The 21,434-nt window shown below is 37.0% G+C and overlaps 1 protein-coding gene across 15 annotated transcripts in view; it reads right to left on the reverse strand.

Annotated features, from left to right (window-relative positions):
* UTRN (utrophin) overlaps positions 1-21,434 on the reverse strand; it is a 486,786-nt gene that overhangs the window by 37,028 nt on the left and 428,324 nt on the right. For all 15 annotated transcript variants that reach the window (XM_046669467.1, XM_046669473.1, XM_046669465.1 and 12 more), the window contains 4 exons: positions 18,980-19,065; positions 16,026-16,183; positions 13,739-13,905; positions 8,442-8,553 (listed from right to left, as the gene is read on the reverse strand). In XM_046669467.1, coding sequence (XP_046525423.1) covers positions 8,442-8,553; positions 13,739-13,905; positions 16,026-16,183; positions 18,980-19,065 — 523 coding nt within the window. The remainder of the gene's footprint in view (positions 1-8,441; positions 8,554-13,738; positions 13,906-16,025; positions 16,184-18,979; positions 19,066-21,434) is intronic.

Raw genomic sequence — 21,434 nt, forward strand, 5'->3', positions numbered from 1 at the left:
GGTCTGAGAGCTGCAGAGGCCCAGCGCCCTCCAGCGCCTTCAGACCTTCTCATCGGGGCTCTGCTCCCCAACCAGCCCTTTGAGCTTTCCACTGAAAACCTGGTGCCTATTCCGGGGTTCTCCAGGTCTCAGCCACCTTTGCTTCTTTTTCCTTTCTCTTACATATAATGATATCCTGTAGGTTTTGTAGCTGGAGGTGGTTTGTCACCACCCAGATTTATTCTGGGGACCCCTTACTATCTAGTTTTGCTGCAAACATTGTCCAGGGGTTCGGCCCTGTTGTCTAGTTGCTCTGTCTCTTTTTATGTAACGACATTACAAATGGGAAGAAAATGGCAAAGGCAAAAGAGACAGAGAAAACCCTGAAGCCACTGCTACCGCCATCTTCCCCAAATCCTTCTGGCCTGATTTTTAACAAGCACATAAGAACTCACATCTCCAAATGAGGACTGTCCTTCAAGTTGTCATTTTTAGAAAGCTAATGAAGGTGAGTCACTGTGAAAAATGTTTTAGAACTAAATCTGCACAGACAAGTGGGCATGTGAATACTCAAAATTATACTTCCCTCTGCTATGCTGCTGTTAAGTAGCAGCGAGATAACAATGAAAACTTATTTGGATAATAAGAAGTAATTAGTTCCCGACCTGCTCCCCACCAACTAACACAAATGAATGAATAAAATATTAAAAAGTATTGATGAATTATAAAATATACCCTGCGGTTAGTCTATCCGTCTAATTCTCCATCAAAACCCTAAGAACTCCTGGCAAGCCAGCCTGATTTTTCACTCTTGAGTTCTATTTGCCAACCAAAGCTGGGAGGATTTTAAATTTTCCTCTATTTTCTTTCTTTTTTTGGGGGGGGAGGGAAGATTAGCACTGAGCTAACATCTGCTGCCAATCCTCCTCTTTTTGCTGAGGAAGACTGGCCCTGAGCACACATCTGTGCCCATCTTCCTCCACTTTATATGTGGGATGCCTACCACAGCATGGCGTGCCAAGCGGTGCCCTGTCCACACCCAGGATCCGAACCGACGAACCCTGGGACACTGAATCGGAATGTGCACACTTAACCGCTGGGCTACCAGGCCAGCCCCTATTTTATTTGTTGATTGAGAACAAATATAGACATCATTAGAGTAAACTTTAGAGATTTTTCCTTGTGTTTGCATACCTACATATAAATACTTTGTATCATTCTATCCTGTTCATGTTTCAAACTGTATATTCTTATTGTAAATGCTGACAGCTATGCACTATTGAACTTTAAAAACATCACTATATCTATATATGGCTTTTCCTTCTCATTAATGTGAACCACAAGCAACAATAAGGTTAAGGTGCAAAAGTTAGAATTCAGGAATGCTAACCCTCATGGTTACAGTCAAGCGGGTCCTCGAATAAATTACTTTACTTCTTCAGCTCAAAAAACTCCCACTAGTAACACCAAAGATCCACAAAGCAAAACATAAAAAGGGGCTATTAACAATGAAGTCAAATAACCTAAAGGTCAAAACACCCAACTTCTAATTACTTAGTAATTTAAGCAAAACGCCCAAAAGAACTGCAAACTAAGAGACAAAACCATATTCATTTTAAATCTCCTCCCAATTTGTTTTTGGCAATTCATAACTTGGGATGGCAGTATTATCTAATTCCTTAACAAATATTCCTAATATTAGATTTTTAACTGTTAACTGCAAGTATGAATAAGTTATAGACAGAGGACAACAAGGAAGTACAGAGAGGAAAATCAAGGTTATATAAGAAACAACCCAGTCATTTGGCACATGAGCAGAATAATTAAACACTATCACTTGGATCATGCACGAGTGCCAAAATCATTGTTGAACAGCCCCCCATTGGCAAGATTTGCTTCTTAAACATAGAAGTCAATAGTCCCAAATGGTATATGCATACTTCTAAGGAGTACATTTCATTATCACAGTACTTATCTTAAAGATATTCCAATAGGCTTTTTAAAAACTGCAAAACAATGTTTCAGTTTTGATTAAGGTTCATAGATTTCAATAAGTTGAAATTCAGACACACCGAATTCTATGGATAGGATGAAATTGGTGAGACAAGCTTGGAGCCTTTCAAGTTCTAATGGAAAAATAGGAAACTAAAAAATTAGCATTAACAGAATCACCGAGGGGTCAAGAATAAGTAGGTTAAGAAATCACTCAAAGTAAAATGGATTTTGTCCAAGCCTTACTTTAAAAGCTAATGACACACTCTAAATGCACTCAACTCACTGGGAAAACAGTGTAAGGTGGGTGAGAAGCTCAGGATGCTGAGGTCAGAGAAATAGGAATGAGGCTGCGTTTTTAGCATACTGGCAAGCATCCCAAGTCTCATCCAAAGAAGCAAGACTGCCCAAGACACCTACAGTAACGCAAGATAGAGTTTTCCAAAGGATGAATCAGCATTTTCTTACACTTGATTTTTATAGTCTTAGGAATACATCAATGCAGGCAGTGGTGGAGAGGAGTAGACAAAACAAGCATTTCCAGCTTTTTCCTTTGTCCTATTTGTTTGGGTTTCTTTCTTGCCGACGACATACAGCTTGTGAAGAAAAGATGTGATTTCACTTTTAACTTTAAAAAGAAAGCCTTTTCTATTTTTTACAGTAGAAAACTGATTTTCTACAGTTTCTGAAAACACTGAAAATATGAAATTTTGGTTTATTTCCCTATATATTAATCAATATTGACAAGAATATGCTTGAACCTGTTGCTTTGAAAGCAACATGCACTTGCTTAACAAATACAGTACAAATTTGTTTTAAGTGTTATTAACTTAATAAGCTGTTTCCTATTAAGGTTTTTTTCCCCATCCTCCCCTTTTCTCACCAAAAATCTCAACAAAACAATCAGTACAAAACTATCAGTACAAACTGTCCAAACCCAGCACATAAACAGAGAATCTTGCAATGATTCCGCCACAACAATTTGAATGTTGGGAGTAGCTGATCTTGCTGACCTTTCTAGCAATAAAATTTTGCAAAGATCCCATCCTTTCTCCCTGAGCTAACACGTCTCTCAAACCCCTTCCTCTCCCAGCTAACCCTTCAGTTCCTGAGATCTACACTGACCATCAGGTAGGTGCTCTCTCTATGGCCTTTCACCATTTCTCCTTTTTCCTGCATGGATGGGGCCACTGCCGCTCACAAGATGCACATGGTCTGTCTGTTTCTTTCTTTCCCACTACTGTGGACTCTGTTCTTTTACTCATGCACACATTCCCACACATCTGTTCATAACTGTGATTTCAACCTTTCTCCTTCAATGAATCCTGATGGCCCTCTGATGATCCCATCTCCCCCACAATCCTCTCCATTATGGGCTGTGTAATCTCTCCCTCCCAAAGGCCAAGAGCACAGGAGGTGTACACCATTTCCCTAAGCCTTAACACCTACTGATACCAATGTGGCCGTCCACTCCCCATTGACGGTACTTGGCCAGACACAGCTATCATCTGTCACCTCTAGAAACATACTGACGATCTTGTAAATGCCATCTCATCTCCAAAACCTTTCATGTCCCACTTCAGTCACACACTAGGGTATAGCCACACCTCAGGCCTCGTCATACACAAAACATCTTTCAGTCCCAAGTCTCTAACTTGGAAAAGTCTTTTGCGGACTGGTACCTTCTGATCCTTGCTCCTACTTCTTTAATATGAATAACCCGTTCTTTCCCCCATCATCATGATCTCTAGCCCCTCAACTGTCTTTGGGATCTTTTCAGCATGGGGTAGCCCAAATCCATCCCAGTATTATTAACACTTTTGAGTTGTTCACTCCCTTGGTCTTCCACTATATACCTACCATCTTTTGATTCCAAAGCAACTGAGCAATGACGGAGCCATAGACGGCAACTCCTTGCCAATTAACCTCAGCTGCACTCTTGTGGCAATGCAGCCATCAATTTATTCATGTCTTGGTGACTCATGCTTGCCCCCAGCAGCAATTTCAAACTCCTTGGTATTTAACCCTATCCAGCTCTCTGTCACTGTCAGCAACTACACGAACTCTTACAAATCATATGTGAAATTCATCACCCTCTCTCTATAATTTAAAGGCCTGTCTATTATAGGTCCTAATATACAAAAATGTTTCTGATTGGAGTTAAATTTTGGTTATTTGCAACAGAGAATAGAGACGACTTTTTTAAAAAGATCCAGTAAGGGTAATTTTCACTTGAAAATTAAATCATCATAAACTCTTACTTCAATAAAAAAGAAATTAAAATGTGAACATCTTTAATATAAAATGCAATTTTTTAAGAAATAAACTATACTCTCCAAATTCAAACAGGTAGTGCACAGGTAACAAGACAAAATTTTGACTCTTGATCCATAACCTTAGTCATTCTAAAAAATATACAGTCTTGAATTTCTCCAAATAGAGATCTTTTCTCTCCTTCATTATATTTACACTATATCTCCAGTCTGCAGCAAATGCCTGGTATATAACAGGGCACTCAACAAATATAATACTCCAGCCATCAGACAGAAAACAGTTTACTAATGTTCCAAATTGTGAGTATATTTCCCTAATGAAACTAAATCACTAAATCCATGCCACTAATTTTGAACAAATCACTTACCTTCTCTAAGACTTAGTTTTTTAAGATGAGGATGAGTTAGATGATCTCTTAGATCCTTTCCAGCTTTAATATTCTATAATTAGTATTTATAATGTCAGATATGAGCTCATTTAGCTTTTATGAGCCAGATTTACCTAAGCATAGTAAGAAAAGTATCAGATTTATCCTTATTCTCAAGGAGTTAAAAAGATAGTTGAGTGGTAAAAATACCACACAGAAAACAGTACAAGATAACATAGAATCCAATGCTAACTGGGGAAGTCGAGGCTACTGGCAGACCACAGAGGGACACGTTTTGGTGAGGGGAAACCAGAGAAGTTTGGGAAGATTTCACACAAAGTAAGAGTTGAGTTGCTTTTGTGAAAAGGTGGAATTTGGGTGAACAGAGAGAGAATGGTGACAGGCATTAAACATAATCCATACCACGTTGTCTGTTTTAGATGGACTCTTACTGAGCCTAATGAAAGAATTCTTAAATGTACAAATCTGGATTATAGCAATGGTGGGGGAAAATAATAGCTAAAAAAATCATTTTCTAGAGAGAGAAAAATTCCATTTCATTTCGGTATATAAATGTTTTATTATCAATTTCATAAAATACCTTCATAAATTACAATAGCTACTTCATACACCATTAGTCTTCCTACATCTAAAGACAAACATTGCCATAGATAGTAGGCTGATATGTTTAAAGAAATATTTCTCAAGCTTTGAAGGTTTAAAATAAGGCTTCAGAAACTCTTAACCATAGAAACATTCAGAGTGAGCTGGAAAAGGAAGTGGAAGGGGAAAGAAATCGCGTCAGTAAAGCAACGGGAGCATTTTCCTAGCACTATGAGAAATGCAGACATGTGCATGGAAAGGTTTGATCCGCTTACATTCAGGCAGAGCTTATGATTATTGTATTGAAAAACTCACATTTGAGTTCCTTTCCTAAGGCAGACATCGAATGAGTCCAGGGAACATTGTGTAAAGACAGATGAACTATAAATAAAGTTTACTTAAAAGAGGAGAGCAAAATTTCAAAGAATGTGGATGAAAAGAAAGAAAATTTGGGAAGCAGTTAAATTAACTAATTGATTACTATTAAATTCAAGGCATGCCTTTCAAAGACTCAACTTACATATATTTCTAGTCATTTTATCAAAAGTTGCGGGGTCAAATGCAGAAAATAACCTGTCCTAAGAGATGATTTATGAGTAGCTTGCTGATTAAGATCACTAAGCAAACTTCAGAAAGGGACAGAGGACTTTCCAAAGCATGTCTGCAAGAAGGAAGCCGTCCTGTACTACGCAGGGTAAGCCGTAATCTCCGACATGATAACAGTGACTTTGTCAAGACTGTGTCACAAGAAGAGTTTTAGCTAATTTACAGATTTTATTTAAAAATGGTGGTTGGAGGGTGAAATTCATCAGTGTATCAGTGCTTCTCAAGCACAGCTCTACTGGCCAATGACTGACATTGAAGATATGTAGATTTCAAACTGCGTGGGTATTTTGCAAAACCATTAGAGATTATTGTATTTAAGACCAAGGAAAATAGTAATTTTATACATCTTTACTTACTTTATACATCTTTAAATATGTAGTAATTTTTATGTCTTTATCGTGTATGTACTCTGTGATTTTTCCCATTTTGACATTAGTTCTTTATAATCAGTTTCCTAAATTTATAGCTCTAATCACGCAAATATTAATACAATATTTCTCCCCAATTCAAGTTCCTTTCAATGATCAGCAGGGTTCTGCACAATCGGACACCTGCCTTTCTCTTTAACCCCATCTCCCATCATTCTCCTTTTTGTGAAGGTTAGAAATTCACTCTGTGAAACTCACTTCAGTTTCTTTCTGTTCTCTAGTCATTTCCACCTTTTTCCCACTCCCAGAGCCAGCTTCATGGATGCGTGACCTGTGCAGCTGCAAAGCATCCTGTGTTCCGAAGTGCCCTGAACTTGGCTTAATGCTCTGCTGTTGCCATCTTGAAAGCCATAATAATTTTTTTAACAAGGGGCCCCACACTTTCATTTTGCTCAGAGCACTTCAAATTATATAGGCAGTGACACCTACCACACTCCCCTTGTGGAATATGCTCCATTTTCTTCTGTGCCCCAATCATGCCAACATCTTTCCCACTTCCAGACCACTGTGTGTGCAGTTTCTTTTTTCTGAAATACCCTTCCTACTAGTTCTTTACACAGCTGATTCTTTCTCATCCTTCAATCTCAACTCAAAGGTTCACTTCTCAGAAAGACCTTCCTTAATTTCTTTATCCCAAGCGCCTCCTCTAATCTTCTATCTCATTACCCAAGTATTTCTTTAAAGACACCTACTACAATTGGCAATGATTTCATTTATTTGTTTCCTCTTCCCTGTCACACATCCCCTCCTCCTAAATGGAAAGGAGCAGGAGAGTCAGTAATCTTGTCTATTTCGCTAGTGAACTGATGAATTATCACAGCCAGGACAGTGTCTGACTCATGGTAAGTCCTCACCATTTATTTGTTGAGTGAATAAATATGTTAATCATAACAATAAATGGTGCTTCACAAATTTTCTTAGGGGAATTATCTTTCCTAGTTGAAGTTACTATTCACTATGGGTATTTCATCTATTATAACTCCGCAACATTTTCTAGAGATTTCCTCTCCACATACGGGGTACCTATTTATTTGAGATAAGATACCTAAGAATGTGAGTGAGATTTATATGTGTATATTTTGTAAGTATCGCTGCCTTTCTGTCAATTTATGATCCAAAAAGTAACTCAATTCTCTAAACCAAAGAAAACGTACAGCTCTATGAATAAATTTTCGTTCACTATTTTGAAGGAAGCTAGAAAATAGCTGTTGACAGAAAATGAAGATTAACTTTAGAAAAAAACAGCTTTGGATCCAAGGAGCAACAAGAATCAGTATCCAATACTAGTGAGACTGTAGTAAAATTGGGACATTAATAAATTGTGATAATAATGTAAAGTGGTATAAACCTCTTTCAGAAAATAAGTTGCTATAAAGTATGTTGGCCATAAAAATACTCATATTCATTGACCAAGATCACTTACTTCTAGCACTTTATTCTATGAAAACGTAATTTATGTAACATATGGAAACAGCTGTGTTCACAAAGATAACTTTAAAAGTGTTGTTTATAATACCAGGAAATTGAAAATAAGCTAAATGTCCAAATTTAGGGTATGGTCAGATAAATTATACTACAGATAAATTAAATATTCTGGGACCAGAAAAAAATTATACTGGGTGACAACATGGGGGAACACAGTATACCATGTTCAGTGAAAAAATCAGAATCAAAATTACATAAATATAGAAATAAATAAAATCTTAAAATCAGAGACATGGGAAAATATTGGAAGATAGTTTAATTCAGGAGCTAGATTTATGGATTTTTTACTTTCTCTGTTTTCTACATTTTTACTAATGTAAATATAATATTTAGTTATGAAAACACATCTTAAATATGTCTAAAAGGAACATGACTTCTCATTACCTAGTATCAGCTTCAATGTAGGTCAGTGTGAGCTCTTAAAAGAGTTTGCTACCAAAAAAAGTTAACTTTAAAATCAAAACACAGATGTAAACAAAATTTAATAGATTAATTTTTCTGAAAAGGGTATAATTATTTGTTAATTAATTCAACATAGATATAGTTAATTAAAAGAAAATAAAATATATATGGTTACACAATCTTGAAAGTGATTTTTTCCCAGAAAAAGTTGTGTGATAAACTGAATAATTTTAGACACTAGTTAATTCAAAAGCAATATATTAAAACCAAAACAAACAAACAAAAAACAGTGGCTCAGTACTCACAGGTATACAATATTCCACCATCGGATAATGTAATTTGTGACCTTTTGCTGTTCGACCCGAAAAAAAGCAACTCTGGCAGACATCATAGTTAAAATGCTTTAAGCTTCTATACCTAGAAAGAAGAAATGAAAATTCATTGGCCTGCAAGCCTATTATTTAGCCCAAATCAATCATTTGTGGTAAGGAATTTCATTCATCCAAATCACCACAGAAATACAAGGGATATTGGCCACAAATGTGGAATTTGCTTAGTATCCTAGCTCCCAATTAGGACAAAGAGAATCTTGAATTTCACAAGGGAATTAATGAAAACAACTCCCAAGTTAAAAACAAAAGCAAATTTTTGGAGTTCAAGTTTCTAAAACGTTTCCATTTGTTTCACAACATGATGAGAAGACAAAAATCTATGTCTGAAGATTTTCTGCAATGTTTGAATGTGAATGCAAAATGGCAGAGAAGAAAAGAGAAGTCATTTTTATTAGCTTGATACACCAAAACTTAAAATGTCAATTATGCCACCAGTAAGAAATGAATCTCAAAATTCCCTCACAAAGGCATTATTTTTTACAAGGAACATTTTCATATTTGGTTTAAACTAGTCATTAGGAAAAAAAATTAAAGAGCAAACTAAATAAAACCTTAATCACCACACATTCTTGACTGGAAACAGTGTTTTCAAATCTCTCACTTAAGAATGACACTACGGTGACTTTCAATTGCAGAATCTTATTTAGAAGAGCAAAACTCTAGATTTTAAGCTTTTTTTGGGTCCGAGTGGAAAACATCTCCCAGATCCTCCATCTGCTAAAAAGGATGACTGACGGTAATAAGATATATACAGCATAAATATATACATTTCTACAGAAAACAATTAAATAATAGGACTAACACTGAAAATGGAAACCAAATGTAAAGGTTATATGAAGTTAATAATGTAACCTATTAAAAGCTGAGCAGCTTCTAAAATGACCTATAGAATGCCTTGCAAATTGATTTCAGGAAAATCAATGCACGTATCCTACACACCCAGCTTATTTTGGCAGGGAAGCTATCTGGCTTGAAACAACCACCTACACCAACTATATTTCTTGACCTATCTGCGTGGCTTGACAACGACTGACATCTCTTGTAAATGGAGTTTTGTTTATTGCTGAACACCTCCATGGCAGATAGCCATTCTCCCTTTCTTCACTGGTGCCAGACCCCTGAACTGTTAGTGGGCAGTGTGCCCCGCTGAAAACACTGTCTCAGTTTCTCTAGCTGATGGTGGTGACAGCGCAATGCAAGTCGCAGGCACGGGGTGGAGTTGCTAGCTGGGATTTCAAGGGATGACTCGGGTGGGAAGGCGTACCGCCGTCTCCCTCCTTCCGGAAAGTGGACCTGACATCCAGAAGAGACACTCCGTTAGCCAAGGGGACCTTGAAGATGGAAGCCACATGGCAGGGACAGCAGAGGGCAAAGACGGAGCTACGAAAGAGGTGGTGTTGGTTAAAGAGGACAAGCTTCCAGTTAGAAGATGAGTAAGTTCCAGGGATCTGACATACTGCATAGTTTTTATATTGCTAAGAGAGTAGCTTTTAAATATTTGCATTACAAAAAAGAAACAGCAATTATGTGACATGATGCAGGTGCCAGCTAACACCATGGAGGTAATCATTTTGCAATATAAGTGTGCCCAATCAACACGTTGTGCACCTTAAATTTATACGTTATATGTCAATTATACCTCAATGAAGCTGGGGGAAAAAAATGATAGAACTAGGGATGCAGATGACTGCAGAGCCATCCTTCAGTTTTGGATTGCCTATTCTAGGACTTTCTTTCTACGAAAGGAAACTAAACCTCTAATTTATTTATGCTACTATTAAGCAGCCGTATGTGATCCGAACTGAAATAATTCCCAGCTTGCAAAACATTCTGTAAATCTAAGAGTTCATTAAAATTTAATTTGGAAGTAATTAGAGAAAAACTGTAGCAGTGTTTATAAAAATTCAGAGAAAAAGAAATATCTAAAATGGCAGCTTGATACGGAGTCAGCCTGGATGAAGTTAAGTTTATTCTATAATGCACATAGTCCTTGATTGGTATTTCTGGAGCTGGGTTTTCATTCTTCCTTGTAGCTCAGAGAAAGAGCCATCCCTCTACCTAAAAGCTACTCAGAGCAATTCCACCTTGGCCCTGTTTTACTATTGGAATTGTTCTTATATTCACTCCCTCCACGCAAAATTTTTGTGCAATCATCAAGTCACCGTTAGTTTGAAGAAACCTTTGCTTGATCTTGTCCCTAAACCAGGTGTCAATTTCAGACATACTTCTCGTCTATTCAGAAATTTTAAAATTTAAAGGTACTATATTCTCAATATAGGAAACTGGGGAAACTATATATGCCAGTAAAAGGAAGATAATATATCACCAACCATCTTACCATTTTCACTATACAGACATAGTCTCTTCAAGTTATAGCTAGAGCCCTTGAACAGGTTGTTGGCATGTACTAACCTACTTATTTTGCTGAGCCTGAGATCTGCCTTCCACTCTTATCATGACGTGGAAAGAGTTCTTTCTACGGTGACCAATGACTCCTCATTCAAAGGTCTGTTCCCAGATATGAACTTTAGAATCCCTCTGCTGCTCTGAACACCTCTGCCATCTTTCTCACGTCCTCTCTTGGATTTCCACAACAGCATGTTTCCTACTTCTCTTAAGAACACTGATGGTCTTTCTCACTTTTATACCTCTTTTCAATCCCGCATGCCACTGAGCATCATCACTGTTCAGGCTTTTCTGGTATTTCCACTTAATGGAACAGTTCAATGACAACTCAATAAACAGTTCAGTAACACTCATGGACTTAGCTACCATCCCACTAATGATTATTATAATAATCATTAGTAATAATAAAAACAGCTAACATTTACTGAATGCCTGCTCTTTTTGTGATAGGGAGTTTCCTAGTCACTTTTTATGTATTAACTGTTCCTACGAGAAAACACTCATAGGATTTGAGGTTGAGGAAACTCAGATTCAGGAAGGCCAAGAAACTTATCCATAGTCACACAGTCAAACAGTATATCGAAGATTCAAATCCAAGCAGCCTGACTCCAGGTTTAGTTTTCAATACACCGCCTCCTGCATATCCTGCTGTAACCTGGATCTCTGACCACCTGGTCAACTTCACATCTTTATACTGGAGACATTCACCTATGAATTTTACACTTATACTGGAAACTTAAACATCTGAAATTTAACACTTGACATTGTTCCCCTTTGTAACTGCTCTTCAAATGTATTTCTCTTATGAAATATTTCAAGTTTATTCAAAAGCAGAGAGAAAAATAAACAAACATCAGTGTACCCACATCTCAGCTTTTTAACATCTTAATATTATGCTACGTTTGCTTCAGGTCATTTTCTTTCTAAGAAATAAAGCTTTAAAGGTGCAATCAAATGCTAATATTTTTTAGAGCTTTTTGTCTTGTCCTTTATTCTCCATTTCCACAGGTCTGAGAAATCTAGTTCCTCATCACATCTCAGATTATATAAATGGCCACATTTGGCAGGTTTTATATAAGCCAGTCTCTTCCCAAGTCAGTTAATCTGGATGTTTCTTGCGGTTTCACATTACTTTTTATATCCAACATAATATTTTTGGTCTAATAATCAATGTCCTAAATCAGTTGTTCTGTTCAGCATCACCTAATTGCTTCTTCATGAGAAATTCCTCCTCTCCTAAAAATCTAATCTGATTTTTTGTTATACCATAGTGACAGAGAACTATGAACTCCAATGCCCAAAAGACCTCAATTTGAATCCCAACTTCGTCTCCACTTATTGGAAATCCAGCCTTGAGCAAGTGGCCTCATCTCTGATCTTAGTTCTTTCATGTATAAAACAGAGATGTGACTACCAATCTTACAGGGTTTTTATGATGAGTAAATGAAATAACAAATACAACACATTTTAGCACAATGTCTGTACAAAAAGCACTGGATAAGTGGCAGTGACGATTAGCTCTGAAGGTTATGTCTCTCTTTGGATTATCTTCCCACTGGTGTCCTGAGCTTGCACATTCTAGTGATTCTTATCCTGTCCATCTGTGTCCACCAGGTACTTCAAACTCAGCCATTCCAAGAAACCCGGTGCCTTTAAACTGTACCTTTTCCATCTTCCTCTTTCCAATGTGTGCCTTTGACTGTCACTGGGACATCCATTATCTTGGCTGTCAGCGTTATGCTGATCCTGCTTCACACTGACTACCTGCCTTTTCGTCCTCTTAGAACACACAGCCTCACTGCTACCAAGGCTTTCTGAACTTACAACACTTTAGATTGTCTGCCCAGCTACACCATAATTAATGGAAGAACAGGAAATCTGAGCTCTATTTCATATGTTAGCCATCCACAGAGAATGCAATGATACTCTTCATACAAACTATGCTGATAAAGTCAGTCAAACGAAAGCAATTTTGGTTAATTCAAGATACTGACGCTATATACAACAGAACCAATCCCAGCCACCCTGACTGACTCTCCATCAGCAAATCACCATCTTAGCTCGTTTCTCCTCAGGTACAAAGGAAGGGTACACAGGAAACTTTGAGTGTCTTTGTCATTTCATAACAGATTTCCAGACTAAACTGGGGCTACTTCCCAGATTCCCCCCAGAAGAGAAATACAGAATATTCTAAGAAGTCTACTGCATATTTATATCAAGAGAAAAAGACAAAAGGACCATGACAGCCAAGACACTTCATCTAGCGACAAACCATAGACCCTGCACAGTCTGCTTTGGGGCCACAAACTGACTGCTTTAAAGTGTGGCCTTTAGCAGCCCTCCTGACGTGAAGGTGAACAGTAGTAGTATTTCAAGCCAAACTTGGCAGAAGTAACACAAAGTAATTTGGTGATTTCTCAGTCAGTATTTAAATGTTGCTTCCTGCTTCTTAAGGTTGATGCCCCACAAGGCCTCAGAACGTCACCGAATTCTGTCAGGGCCATCTATATATAATGAGTAATGTAACTATCATGCTTGAACATTTCTGTGACCTATGTAAATAGAAATCCAGAAAAATCTGGTTTTGGAGCAAAAGAGTATAAATAACAATGACAATAATAAAATAAGCTTCATGTCGTGGCTATGAGAAGGAAGGCCACCTTCAGATAGATGGAATATGCTGGGCATCCCATTTGTTTAGGAGGTCGAATGGAGATAAATGGGAAGGAAGATGGACACACACTGAGACTGCACAAACAGAAGAGAAAGTAACCTACTGCCACCGCTGGCATATGTCACCTCACCTGAATCCTACAATTGGACATTCTTTACAGATGTTGCATTTGGCCTGGTGCTTTGCAGTCTCAGCTGCTGCCACTCGATGTAAAACCGGCAGCCACACCATGGACTGTGGCTCCAGACGCATCCAATCTATAAACTCCTTCACGCTGATCTCTGGCTTGTTGTTATTCTGGTGAGGAAACCAACATAGTAAAAGTACAGAAAATGTCTGCATTTAAATTACAGCAAGTGATGTTGCTTCATAATCTTCTGAAAATCTGTACAGAAGCAAAAGGAAAGTTATACAGCGCTTTCTGGGTCAGTTAAATCACAAAACATTTAAGGTTCTTCAAGGAAAGAAAATTGTAGAATTTAATAATAGAAAAAGCAGAAATTATCATAAAGGAAGAAGAAAAAAATCTCAATTCTTTATATACCCCGATTATTAAAAAAACAAAAACAAAACCCACACAATTCTACGTACTCTTTTCACATAAATACTTGAATCCTATAAAACTCATTCATCTAACACAGTAAAAATTTGCGAAACTCACTGATCACTTCTCAAACTTGAAGGCCATTACGAATGCTAAATAAAAACCAGTATGCGTGTCCTGCTCCAATGTGTGCCTTTGACTGTCACTGGGACATCCATTATCTTGGCTGTCAGCGTTATGCTGATCCTGCTTCACACTGACTACCTGCCTTTTTGTCCTCTTCGAACACACAGTGCTGTTACAATGGCACACTGGGAGCATGTGACTATGAATGCACTTTGCAGAATTTCCAAATTTATCACGATAAATTATAGGAAATGTCTTGGTCTCTCTTTAGATCCTAATACTAAGTAATTTTCATATGTGCAAAGTTAAATTTGTACCAACATCCTTCTGCTGTTGTTAAGGACCTAGCACATGTGAGAATCATACTTAGAATTTTCATTTGGTTTTTCATATCTCTAAAACAAGAAAAAGAGCCGTTATAAAATGCAATAACCCGAGCCAGCCCTGATGGCTTGGTGGTTAAAGTTGTGTGTGTGCTGCTTCGGTGTCCTGGGTTCAGTTCCCAGGCACGGAACCACACCACTTGTCTGTCAGTAGCCATGCTGTGGCGGCAGCTCATATAGAAGAACCAGAAGAATTCACAATTATGTACTGGGGTTTTCGGGGTGGAGCGGGGGAGGAGGAAAAGAGGAGGAAGATCTGCAACACATATTAGCTTAGGGCAATGAATTTTCCCCTGCAAATATAAAAATAAAAAGTAATAACCCATAAAATCAATTCTCTTTAAAGAGATCGTGCAAGCATTTTTTTTTTCTCTCAGCAATGATAAATCACCGGATATGCTTTGGCAAAATATCTGTAGGCTTGTACTCTATGCATATGTGTAACAGTAGTAACACTTTTAAAATGCTTTTATATACAGTTAGCATCAAAGAAACTAAAGTGCTTTTTCAGTTTTACATTGGTAACTTAGTATAAATCTTTGCACATCCTCTCCTTATGTATGTATGTTCTCAAAGAAAAGGCTGTTATTTTAACAATATCTTTAATTTATATTTTAAAAAAATCTTGTCTACAAGGAACTCAGGGTGTTTTTATTCGCTGGTTAGCAAATATTTACTAAGTAGCTAGGGTGTTCAAGGCACTGTACATAGGAAGATAATAGTAAAAAGATAGAAATAGTCCTTGTTTGTGGAGCTTATATAGAAGAAGAAAACACAAAACAACCAATTATACAACTCAGTACGTAATCATAATTGTAATGAGCATCATAAGAAGGCAGGGAGATGCAGGGGAATATAGCAAGGACACATAACCCCATATGGAGGGGCCAGACAAGGATTTTCAGAGGATGTGAAATTTAAGCAAAGATCTAAAGAATGAATGAAGATTAGCGATGAGAAGGGAGTTGATGAGCAGAGGTTGAGGAGGAACAGTCTAAGCAGAGGGCACATGCCCAAAGGCACTGAGGCAGAAATGAAGGAACTAAAACAGTATAGCTGCAAAGCAGAGAACAACGGGACCAGCGGCGAAGGATGAGACTGGAGCAAAGGCAGGGCCAAATCTTAGCAATCTAATGGCACATGTTAAAGAGTTGGGGTTTTATCTATTGAGAAACTATAAGTCTCCTTCAGGAGGCTGCTGTTTCTTGAATCAAAAGTACCTTAAGAAAGAAAATATAAACTTTCTGGGATGGTACCCAACCTCCCCCACCATTTGACTCCAGCCCAGGTCGCCATTCCATTTCTTGGAACATCCTCCTACCATTCCCGGCACACCCTATAAGACCAGTATCCTTCGTGCTTACCTGTTGGAAGCAGCTGCGAACGCTGGGTTCAATATTACTGCCTCCAAAAGCCGCTACTTCTCCCAGCTGCCGAGGGATCTGGATGGCATCGTGAAGTAACAGGCCGAGCTGCCTCTGGTCACACATTTCTGTCGGCCCTGCCACTTCCTTAAAGAGATCTACAAGGAGGAGAGGCAACACGTTAACTTCCAACTGCCTATACTGGTCTTTGACATAAAACAGATCTTTGGGTATGGAGACTGAAGGATGTAGATTAAAAAAAATTCACAGGGGCATGAAGCAGATGAGTTGTCTCCTGAATTCCAACAACCTTGACATTCTGCATGTCTGTAATCAGGAACTGGGTACCCACATGCTTCTTAAAACAACCTGCTATTGTATGTCAATACCTATAAATAGACCAATAAATGTTTCCTTTTTAAATGGTACAAAAAATGCACATGGGTTCTTTTAGTGGTCTCAAAAGGGTTTTCCTTCTTATTGAAAAAGATAGTGAGCAAAAACAAAGCTTCCTTCATGATTTGTCAAAGGAATAAACTTACTTTAAGTAGCAAATCTTTAAATTTTAACAGATTTTTTTTACTAACTGTTCATGTTCACTCCTAAATTCAATATTCTATTATATATAAGTGTGTGTGTATATACATTTTTACTTCTTTTAAAGGTTTCTATACTCAAATCTATTTTATATAAGAAACATTAAAAAGTACAAGGAGGTATGTTTTATTTTTAGGTGTTTTCTTAATGCCCAGTCTCTCATTCCTTATTAACTATACAAGTTATTTTTGTTTTACTTCATTTCACGTAATAATATACACTTATTCAAATTTTAAGGATTTATTAACAAAAACTCATCCACACTTTCACATAGCTCAGGCTTTTCTATTCACTAAACAAAACAAACACTAAGCTGTTTTATAATATTCTTGATTCAATAAAATCAAAACTCATTTCTTCTTTCCAGTATTGGTTTATCTTTTATTCATCACTTGCAATATTTTGAAGATTAAAATTAAATTCTCTCATTGGAGAGATTACACATTTCAGAAATACATTTGAAGGTATGTGTGCAGATAAAAGACATCTTTATATATTATACTGTGTAGAATTTGGTTTTTCCTCTATAACTACAGCCACCATGTTGAAACTCTTTCTAGTGTTCTCAGGTTACCACCCGATGATGCGCTTGAAAAAGAAAGGGGAGGAAGGAATCATTGATGTAGGAAAACAGATCACGCTTACATTTTAAGATTCATGATAAACCTTGAGGTTGAATGTGCATTTGCTTCCCAGCACCGTGACATAACTGTTACTTTCAGAGAAACCTACATTCTTGCAGGGGCACATGAAAATTACAAATCACAGATTATAAAAAAAATCCTTTTCTAATTTTGGTACCCTGAGGAAATGTTCATTAACATTTTCCTTCCCCACTTATAACAGAAATAACTTTTTAGCTTTGAAAACGGTATCTTTTGACAACTGTGATGCGGAAGACGATTCGAATTCGAGATACATAAAGTGCCACCAAACAAAGCCTCGTGCGAAGCTTTTCTCTGCACAGTTTGCTAGGTTCTGACTCTATCAAGGCACCTCAACTCCTGATCCCACGGTCAGCTTTCCATTTCATACAAACCCCTATCTCTTTTCCCGGACATTTTTGTCAAACCATGTAAGAAAAACAAGCCATCACGTTCTAGACCTGAGAATCAAATCACCTCCCAGCCTTCCCAGAAAATAAAAGTTGTTTTAAATGTGTGCATGTTCACATAAGACGAAAAACTCAACTAAGCTCACAGGACCTGTGATCAAACACCCTCTTGTTTTGGTGTCTCTCCATCATGAAATATCCCTATCCGTCTTCCCCAAATGCATGGACATGTCTGTAAAGAATCATCTGGGAATATGTACGGCAGGATCAAGGAACTCACATTTTATGGACAAAAACAATCAAGAGATATTGTACAATACTTAAGAGTTGGAGACACAGCAGCAATTGCTGCCATTTATTTAACAACAGCCATATGTAGGGACTTTTCACATATTATCTCTAATTGATTTCAAAGCAAGAATTATTAGCTTCATTCTTCAGTTGAAGAAAATTCACTAAATTTCATCTTTCTGAAATGTGAAATGGAAGTAATAACACCTCTTAGCTGGCGGTATTCAATGGGATCATGTAACCCGCTTAAAGATACTCTGCCACTAAGGTAGAGCTGGGATGACAAGGCAAGTGCCCCAGCTCCCGAGCCTCTCCCTCTCCAAATGTCAGGATGCCCTTCATGAACTGACAGCTAAAGGGACACCACTGATTGCTTTGGTCATAAAAACAAATATAAAATGAGAAAATATTTTATCACATTTTATTTTCTAATGCTATAAAATATGATTATTTGTCTGACTATGTCTCTAACAATTCTAGTCTATCAACTATTTTCAGCATTGGAAGGACACAAGGTTCTCGTATAGAGTATAGTACAAAGGTCCTGGTCCATCTTAACTCTTTCTTTAGCATGGGAAGTACAGAGAAGTAGAAAAAGTTTGGGCTTTAGAGTCAGAAAAGTCTACAATTTAATTCTAGCCCCACGATTTATTGTCTCTGCAGCCTTTGACTAGATTTTTAACATTTCTCAGCATTAATTTTTTTCAGCTGGTAAATGGGAATCACAATGCCTATATATTGGAGTGATTATGCTAAGAATTAAATGAGATACAATTTGTAGTTGGTTCTCACTCCCTCAGGGCCCCTCACTTCTTGATCCTATAATCAGCTTTTCACTTCCCACAAACTCACATCTCTGCATTGCCACCCTTTGTCTGACCTCGTACACGTACAGTAAGGTTAGAAAAAATAGGAACTCTTATTACTAGCAAATCATATGAAGTAAGTCTCCAACAAGTTGATACCATTATTATTACTAAAAACATTACTGGTGTAGGAAGGTCTTACATACATCGGTATTTCTCTTCTAAGAGGCCTTTGGAGAGAGACATCAACCCGATCTTCAGGCTCTGCACTCTTATTTTCCCAGTCCGACCCCTGAAATTACAAGAATCTCACCGTCAGATGCATTTAAAACTGGATGGAGTATGCTAATTATTTCTGAATACCTATTTTTTGAGGGTAAACTATTAAAAGATAATTGCATCTTTAAGATACAGCTTTTCTATTTACTTTTAACAATTAATGTTAAACTCAAACATAATTTCATGACATTTTATTTGTGTGTTTCACCTAGCGTGGAAGAATATATACCCTCACATCACTTTACACACAACATATAAACTAGGAAGAACAAACAGAGGTAAAATGATAATTATAAAGCTGAAAATATATTTTTTTTTTTGAGGAAGATTAGCCCTGAGCTAATATCTGCCACCAATCCTCCTCTTTTTGCTGAGGAAGACTGGCCCTGAGCTAACATCCACGCCCATCTTCACAACTGGGATCTGACCCGGCAAACCCCGGGGGCTGCAGAAACAGAGTGTGCGAACTTAACTCCTATGCCACTGAGCCAGCCCCAAGATTTCATTTTTATAAATACTATGAGTTAGAAATCTATCTGTTAATAATTATAAATGCAAGATTCAAAATAAACAGCTTGAGCTATATATAATATGCATGTGACAATACAGCAAGAAAGGTATAGTGATATATCTAAAAACAAATGTAAGAAAACTGACTAGAAAATTAACTATATACTGAGGGCTTATAACTTGTTGAATACTTAAAAACTTATTGTCCTCTGTCAATGCAGTTTTTATAAATTACTATTGCAATTAGAATATTCAAAGATCTTACGCAGACAGGTGTGCAATCTCTATTTGGGGAAGTTTCAAATTACAGTTAGATACAAAATGTATTAATTAACCAACACCAGAAAACAGCTTCATACTATGCCAATGAGAGCCCATTTCAACTTCACTTATAAGGTGACTAGAAGAAAAAATTTAATTCATATTTAAAAGCATAGAGTTTTCTTTATTCTGTCATTTAGCAAAGAATTACTGAGTTGTCTACCAAATGTCACTCTGTACTAGATCCTGGAGATGGGGAAAGGAAATTGCAAAAACTCCAAAAATTAATAACATATGATCCTCGCTATGGGATAACACACAGTCCAGAAAAAAAGTCTTTATTGTTATTTTCATTATTTCATTTAAACAGGGTAAGTTTTCAGTTTAGGTTGTTATTGTGAACTTTCTTATGATATGTTTTCAATACACAAGTACAGTACACTCAAAACCTATAACTAAATGTTTACATAATTATATGAATACATAAATTTTAGTAATTCATGCTATTTAAAAATAGATAAATATCTGTGTCATGTAACTTTAATTTTAGCTGGTCTGTCAAACTATATTTAAATCTTGATGATATGGACATTTTACTATTAATACTAGTTGATACATCTTCCATTCTCAAATTATAAATACTCAAGTAAGTTTCTGTATACATACCATGACATATAAAGTATAAAATAAATAAAAAAGGAAAATATGCCTAGGGATTGGTAAAATGTCTTTTCAAAACAGTCCCTCAATAGCCTAGAGTTTATAATCTATATTAAATAATATCCAACAAATTTATTGAACCCTTACTATGTATGTGTACAACACTCAGAATTGGCCTATGAAATAACTAATACTTAAATTTTAAAACAAATATAGCCACTATAAGCAGAAATCCAAGTTAACATACTCATTCCAGTTTCTCACAATTACAGAAACACTAGTTTCAAATTAACCTTAAACAGAGCCAAGCGACGAACTATGTTTCTACTTCATATTTTTTAGGTATGTCCTAATTATCACATGAAAATAGCCTATATCTGTTTTCTTCCTTCCAAAAATCAGGAAATTTTATTCTCTGGACACAATCTGACAATAGACTTGAGGAAGAGAACAAAAGGCTGTGTGAGTGGACTAGTAGATGATTGTGGCTAAGGACAAAGCATCCCTTAAGGGGAAAAAGATCAAACTGCTATGTATTGGAGGACGACCTTCAGTCTATAGCAACAACTCAAGAAAGAAACATCATCAAGAAGAGCACCGGAAATGTCAACCATCCATTCATCATGCTGTCAACAGTTATGAAGGCTTACTGTGATCCCAGCACTGTTCTGTGTACTGTAGGGATCAACAGAAAAGTACAAGACACGATTCTACCCATGAGAAGCTCATACACCAGCTGGAGAAGTGAGACAAGAAAACAACTAGAGAATCATACGAAAATATGAGACCAACATTTATGCATGGAAATAACCAAGTAAAAGATAATTGTGGCTGATTAGGCATTAATGATTAGTGATCAGTCTGAGTAGCCATTAGTCTCACAACATTTGATAGAGAAGATAAGCCTAAAATCAGACATTGAAGGCATGACCTGGCTGGACTGTCCTAACC

Source organism: Equus quagga, chromosome 8 (genome assembly GCF_021613505.1).
Source record: "Equus quagga isolate Etosha38 chromosome 8, UCLA_HA_Equagga_1.0, whole genome shotgun sequence".
Taxonomy (NCBI): Eukaryota; Metazoa; Chordata; class Mammalia; order Perissodactyla; family Equidae; genus Equus; species Equus quagga.